Source organism: Montipora foliosa, chromosome 11 (assembly GCF_036669935.1).
Source record: "Montipora foliosa isolate CH-2021 chromosome 11, ASM3666993v2, whole genome shotgun sequence".
Taxonomy (NCBI): domain Eukaryota; kingdom Metazoa; phylum Cnidaria; class Anthozoa; order Scleractinia; family Acroporidae; genus Montipora; species Montipora foliosa.
Window position 1 is genome coordinate 14,309,977 of NC_090879.1, and position 7,668 is coordinate 14,317,644.

The 7,668-nt window shown below is 39.1% G+C and overlaps 1 protein-coding gene across 1 annotated transcript in view; it reads right to left on the reverse strand.

Annotated features, from left to right (window-relative positions):
- Positions 1–2,962: 2,962 nt before the first annotated feature.
- Positions 2,963–7,668, reverse strand: part of LOC137975780 (uncharacterized) — an 11,663-nt gene continuing 6,957 nt past the window's right edge. Inside the window, exon 3 of the mRNA XM_068822963.1 lies at positions 2,963–4,641. Coding sequence (XP_068679064.1) covers positions 4,171–4,641 — 471 coding nt within the window. The 3' untranslated portion in view covers positions 2,963–4,170. The remainder of the gene's footprint in view (positions 4,642–7,668) is intronic.

Consider the following 7,668-nt stretch of genomic DNA (forward strand, 5'->3'; position numbering starts at 1 on the left):
GCGTCTCAAAAACGCGCGTGCTTAAGCTCCCTAATGAGAACCGCAAGAGAACCTTCGGCACCGTGAGCAGCTTTAAAACGTAGCAAGGGTACGTAGGTTTATTTAATATCAGTAATGGCTGTATTGGATGGTATATTAAGTGAGGACGTCTATGTTATATTTATTAACGTTGTAAGATGGCGTGCAAATGCAAGATAAATTACGAACACTTCCTTAGCGTTTGTTTGTATTGGCCAGATTTTTTAACCCTACCACTTTAAAATGGTCTCCGCGGTCCCTCCGGCCTGTACATGACAGTGTCACTTATACAAGTAAGGGTATACATGTTGTAACAATTGATTTTATTGCTATTTTCTGTGAAAATGTTGTGAAAAAACATTACAAGTTTTATTGTAAACAAATAGTTCCTTCCATTCTTCTGCATGCTCTTAACAGCTACAATCAAAGATCAAGGACAACAAAATAAATAAAATCAAGAAGTAAAAAAAAACACTGATGTAATTCATCTCTACCGTTTAGCATGATGTAGCAGCTCTTCTAACGTACAATGTGATTGGCTCGCCACCCAAGCTAAAACCAAAACACTAGACAATTATTGACGTAGACTTGAAAACAATAGGAGATGCTTACAACACCAAACAAAAGCAGGTTACGAGAGCTGCTACACTATTTCTACTTAATGCTTCTCTTATACAAATTAGTTAAGGCTGCGCAAAGAAAAACGAATCTGTCTATTGGTTTCAACAAAAGCGGAATAAGCCCGGAGAGGATTCTAAATTGTTTCAATTTTAGAATTTCCTTTCAACATGTGTGCGTAATGATGCAACACGACGGGTATAAGTTGTTCCTTTAGCTGACAGTCGTGGTCCTCAACAGTAAGCTGGAGAAACAAGGTGGACTTTTTTTAAATTCCAGGATATTTCGAATAAGAAAACCCTGTCTGCCATAACTGCATTCCCCTCCTCAAGCACGTTTAGAAGTCCACTTTTTTTCACAATTTCTTTATCACTTTTACACCTTTTTTCCAAAATGGCCGCCATTTAAATATTTTTTTGTTTTTATTTAAATTAGCCCTTGGTGCCTCGTTCTTAAGCTTAAAATTCAAAAGAATATTTTATCTTGAACAAGGCAACAAGGGTCAATTTCTATGCGCATAAATCAGTGGCCATTTTGGAATAAGGTGTATGGACCCTGACCGTAGAGGAGGAATAAACTAAAAAAACACCAGTTCGTGTTATACCTACCAACCAACAATTTAACAGCGTCCCAGTGCTTACAACTGCTCCATGTGGTCTTTTGGCTGGAAGGGTTGTTTGGTTTTTGAATAAAGAGTTCTACAAAGTCAATTATTATTCTGACATTCTCAAATTTCTTGAACCTTTTTGGAAGAGATTTTTTCACGTCTGGTCTAGAAGGCCATGGAACTAACAATGAAAGTTCTTGTGTCAAGAATGTGATCCAGATAATTGTAAACTCTAGAAACTTGGCCTGGTGAAATACCAAAAGTGTCAGCCAGGAATTCGACATCAAAACCTTTTCTCGTCCTCACTAAAGGTAAGAATGAATAATGTTCCCTTTTAGTCAGAACCCCCTCGTGTTGGTAGGCATCCCACCAGTTAATTGAATCAACATCATTCTGGTGGCAGTCTTTCAGCCATTTCTGTTGATTATGGGTTGGATGCGTGCTTTTTATGGAAATTAATTTAGTGTAAACCAGCTTGTTCGCACTTTGGCATGATTTTGCTAATTTGACCGCAAAGCTTTCATAGTCACAGTTGTTGATATAGTTGTTTTTACATGTATTCCAAAGGGATTTCAGAGTAGACAGAAGGCCATAATATTTTAGAGGGCAAATATTAAGGCTGTATTTGCGCTGCATTTCAGCGAATGTTAAAAAATTGTTAGAGACATCGTTCAAATGTTTCACTTTCTTGACGCCCTTGTCAAACCATTCTCGATAGAAGATAGGGCAGTTATTGATTCTTACGAGTGAGTTGTGCCATAAACTTTGTTCAAGAAATTGTTTCTCGGACATTATGTGTTCATCAAAATTAACTTCTGTCCAGATTAACAGAGTCTCCTTTATAAAGCAGTTTTTAATCTTGAGGTTCTCTATGGTGTCTTTCTTATTTAGGGTACTAGTGAGTGCTATTGAACCACCATGTCTCTCTAGCTCAAGATCAAATAAGTATTTCCATTTCCCCTGATTTCTTTCATCTAAATATTTTTTAATCCATGTAGCTTTTAGGGACTTACTAAAAACCCGTATATCTATCATTTTGAGACCCCCATTTGGGTAATCATTAATAATTATATCTCGCTTAATTTGATCTCCTTTTCCATTCCAAAGGAATGAATAGAATAGCTTATTTACTTCTTTAATAGCTTTCTCATTTGTGTGTAAAGGGGAGAGCACATATACAATCTTCTCCTTCTCCTTCTTGAGAGCGGAGGGGTTGGCGCAGTGGTAAGATCTCTGCCTTCCAACTCTAAGGTCCCGGGTTCCATTCCCGGTTCTGCCGAGACTGGAATATTTGGCGACCTTCTTTCCCGCTAAAGTTCACTCAGCTTTTCATCCTTCCGAGGTCGGTAAAATGAGTACCAGCATGCATGGACTGCTTAGAAGCGGCTGCAATTTGCGCCTGTATATGCTTCCAGTCCGCTGGGGGTAAATTGATCATTGTAAAGCGCCCTTGAGACGTTAGTGATAAGGGCGCTATATAAATGCACCACTTTACTTTACTTTTTTTTCCTTCTCCTTCTCCTTCTCCGTCTCCGTCTCCGTCTCCGTCTCCGTCTCCGTCTTCTTCTCCTTCTCCTTCTCTTTCTTCTTCTACCAACATGAGCAAGAACTTTTTGGTTTTCTGGGTACCTTCGGTCATTGTTACAACCCCACACAGCACAATGATTGCCACCGGGTATAGTTCCAGTTATACTAGTTGTATTAAAATTCCTGCACACGTTATGACTACTGAAAAGGTTTTATTGAGTCAATCTCCTCAAATTTATATCTAAGTTTATACTATTTGGAGACCATTACAACAGTTAGATTTCACAGTCTGTCTTAAGCTAGAAAGAGTGTTAATCGATAAAATTTATCGCATTAATCACACAAAAACTTACAAATTTCACGCAAGAACATTAGTGACCTCCGTGTCTCACAAAATCGCAGAAAAAATGCGTTATTCTTTGTCCAAAGTCACTTCTTTTGACGAAGACACAACTTTGTCTCAAACATTTCTTTCTAGCGACTTGCAATGTTTGCCTCCTAGCGATCCCAGAAGTAGATCCCCTGGCGATCCCAGAACCTCGCATATAACATAGCTCTCCCATTACTGGCAAATCATTCATTGCTAACCCAGTTAGTGAAGATTTCTCATTTATAATATGACCGCTCATGTGGTAACCGCATGTTCTGATCAGGGCCCGGTTGTTCGAAAGCCGATTAACTTAATCCAGGATTAGCGTAAACTTTTGTTTCACGTTTTAACTGTTTGGTGAAAGTTTCTTTTGCTTATTTTTGTTTTTTAAGATTGACTTCTTGTAATGTAAAGTTTCGCCGAAAATCAGCGTTGAACAGCATCTGGGAGTAGAGAAATAAACTCCATGGTTTATTTTTAATCCGGGATTACCGTTAATTAACAAATCGAAAGTGGTTCAGCGTTGTCTTTACTCTTATCGACAACGATATTCGTCATCACAGTGGTCAAAATGTTGCGGAGACAGTTATGATTTTCTTGAAACACGCTCATATTTCCTACCAACCAATCAAAACGCGCGTCTGACAATACATAACTAATCAATATTCGTGTGATGTCACAGCCGTGTTCCATACTCTCATCTAAACACAGCTGTTGACGAATGAGAGTGCGCGTACTATCCCAATTATTTCATAAAAGATCACAGACAACGCTGAACCACTTTCGATTTGTTTTTTACCACAATATTCAACGCCAAAGAAAGTTTTTATTTCAGAGCATGACCAAAATCATGACACAACGAAGGAGCAACCGTTGTCTATAACTTTCTCGCAATATGATTAGTTTATTTCTCAAAATGAGCGTTCCTGATTGGCTACTAAATTGCGTGACAAATTGACGCGAACATGACGCGTAAAGCGTTGTCTAGACTCTAATCGACAACAGCAAATTAGCCAATCAGATTGCAAGATTAGAAGCAATTGTGGTAAAATCGGCTTCTGAACAACCGGCCCCAGGGCAGCAGCTTGTCAAAAGAAGCTAGTAGGCAGTGAGCAACGTGAATGCGACCCTCACGGTGATTACGATACAAAAAGGCGCTAATCAAAGCAGCGATCATCAAACATGGTGCAAAAATTCCCCACCCGGAAGGAATAAACACGCAGACGCACACGCTAAAAACGAGCACCGCAAGACAAAGATAAGCCGCAAAAAATTTTTGATAGCTTGGAATGTCACGCATTCTGGCGCGAGACTCGAATATTTCCACGTGTGTACATACAGAGGCCATCTCTTCCACGGAAGCCCCTTCGGGATCGCCCACCAGCAGGCATTCATCAGAGTCGTTGGCTTCTAAGGCCTCTTCGTTTGATCTCCCGGTGCCTCCACATGCAGTATGGTTTATTGGGGTCCTTTTTGGTTGTGGTTTCGGATACCATATAACCTGCGCGTTAGAGTAAGAAACAGTTATTGACAGTAGCTTAAGTCAGTTTTCCTGACGAACCATTCTCCTTTGTTTCATTCATATCCACTAAAAGTATAGCTTCTTCTCTTGATATTAACTGATGTTTTGGTCAAGATGAAGCTTTAACATGTAACCCACTCCCCCCTCCCCTTCCACCCATACCGACATTCATTTTTTTTTGGTAACCTATAGGTCATGCCATAGTACTTGAGTTCCTTACCATACAACCCTTTTTTTTAAAAACGTACCCTTGTAGTTTTTTAAAAAAAATAGATATTTGGTTGGGTCATGTAAATAAAGCAGGTATGAAACTAGCAATGGGAAGAGTTACACACAATTTTCTTTTTCTATTCAGTTGATGTTTTGTCGCCAAAGCTACTCGAATTCGAGTCACTTTGAGCAACATTGTCATAAAGAGAAGCTGTGCATAGTGATGACAGCAGTCCCTCCAACAATTGGACCCAGGTTAAATTCCTGCACTCAGCATCTTATGCGTAGAAAACTGTTCGACTCCTCTGTGTCCAAAAGGTTCTTCTTTGGCTGGTGACTATAGCACAGCCCTACCTCTTCAGGTACTTAGGGATTATGGGAAATAAAATTTGATGAGTTGGTCCACCATGTTTCTGTGGTGTTTTTTTGTGATGGTCCCCCCACTCCAAGCCAGCAAGATTTCTAACAGTACTCTATTTTTTCACCTTCTCTAAGAACACCAGCATTTCATTTGAGAGTAGCATGCAGAGTAGGCATTTTTCGATTAACCCTTGTTGAAAGTGGTCTAATCAATAAACTTTCTTTGAAAGGCCAACATATATGGAAGCACAGCAAGGAGAGAATTGGGACTAGTGAAGGAGGGGTTAAGAAGATTTCCCCCTCCCCTCCCCTTCCTTTCCTCCACCCCACTCTATTTTCTCAAACCCACCGTCCTCTCCCTGGAAACCATTTTTTTAGTTTGCCCCAGCACTCTTTCAGTTTCTTTCTCCAAGATGATGCCATAGAGTAAATCAAAGGATTGCAGTTTATTCATCTCTTTTGACCCAAATAGGCCTGCTCTGCTTTGCTAGTAGTTTTGGAGTTCGTTTTGGTAGCGATCTTTGTGTGATGAACGAGTGGCTCACCCTTGTTAGAACAAAGAAGACGACTGGTCATTCTTTTTTATAACAGTAAAAGAACCAATTGTAATCTGGCCCAAGATGACCCCCCTCAACAACCACCCCCCCCCCCCCCCGCCCCCAGCATGCTAGTCTCTGCCTAAATCTACTTTTTAATCTGAGTTTTGTTCATTTACATTTTTTTTTTCACTTTGCATTCCTATACATTACAGTACGTTTCAGACAATACTAGACAAAATTTGCAAACAAAAAAAACAAGGTTACTCAGCTAAAACAAAAAGCACAGAGCTAATAATTATCACCCACCATGACACATGAAATATTGATTATTAATGTGTCATGTGCCATAGTGGGTGATAACTGATAATTTATGAAGTGCAGCCAGTCCCTGAGACCCAATGTTTATGCCAATTACTGTCTGACTGCTTAAGGGGAGACATTGCTAAAGACCATTTTTTAAACCACTGTGTTGATTAGTTTCTCACATAAAACTGATGTGAAATTACACTGAAAGGGTGAATTGGCTGACTAATGCTAAATGATGAGAAAGTTGACCATCAAAGGAAACCTGGCAGGGAAAAACAGTAATTATTATTAATTATTATTCTAGTGCTACAAATTATCCTTTGATGGTTAATTATATTGTTATACAGTGCAATGTTGCCAACTGACCCTTGGCATACTTGAACATGTTTGATTGCCATGAAATAAAATTTATAATAACATGGATGAAAAATTACTCCTTAATTTTGGCACACAATATCAGAGTTAACTTATAATTTCACATGTGAAATTACAATGTTGCCATGGCAACTTTTCCTACAGTTTCAAAATCACATCCAGGTTTGAAAATTAAGGAATAATTTGTCACCCATGACATTCTACAATCCGGGTCAAAACACTTTGGAACACTTGTCAAATTTTAGGTGAAAAGTAGAGAATTTACTGTACATGTTTCCATCGTTATATGAGCAACGTTTGTTCTTCTTTCGCTGCCTTTTTTGCGCCCCCGTCCCCCCAGACAATGTTGAAACATGCCAGGGATCGATGAACGGATCTTGATTTTGGAGACCATGAAAAATCAACATTGTAATGGGGGGAGGGGGAAAAGCAGGAATTGTCCTGACAGTTTTGACCAGGATTGTCTGAGAAAAGAATTTCTTGATAATTGGACTCAAGCCCGGCCAGGTTCATTGAATCTCATTAGGGAATTGTCTCTGATAGTAAAACAATATATTGCACTGGTGTAGAGGTAGTGTGAGCAAGGATTGTCAAAACGGTGGGTTGCGTTACCGTGAGCAGTCAACCATTCTCAGCCACATTTCTCGGCTATTTAAAGGAATATATTTAGGTTTAAAAATGACTTTTAAAAAAGGACTCTGCAAAAAACATAATAACCCTTTCTTTTCTATTCATACAAGCGCTTTTTGGCTTTAAACCATAAATTCCACCGGGTGGGTATTTTTCAACATTTCTCACCCTAAAAACAGCAAAAGATCAAATTAGATGTTAGCTTATTATTTTCAAATAGCTGAGAAATGTTGAAAAAAGCATTAAGCGTTTTCTAATGTTCAGAAACAAACGCCAATTAAAGATCAATGAAGGTGTGTATATTAACACAACATGACATATATTCTGGTAGCTACATCAAAAGCACAAGCAGAAAATGTGTTTTTAGGAGTGAGAAATGTGAGTGAGAACTGTTGCTGTTGTCAACAACGGCTTGGGTCACGCAACAGACAATGCGGTTTTGTATGACACTGATTATTGTCAGCAAGATGACGTGCAGAAATTTGGCGAAGCAAAATCTGCAGAGATATGAATGTGGCTCTTTCCTTTGAACTATTCTATTGTCTACGCGATTCGCTGTCCTTCAACTTGTGAGGAATCAAACTCT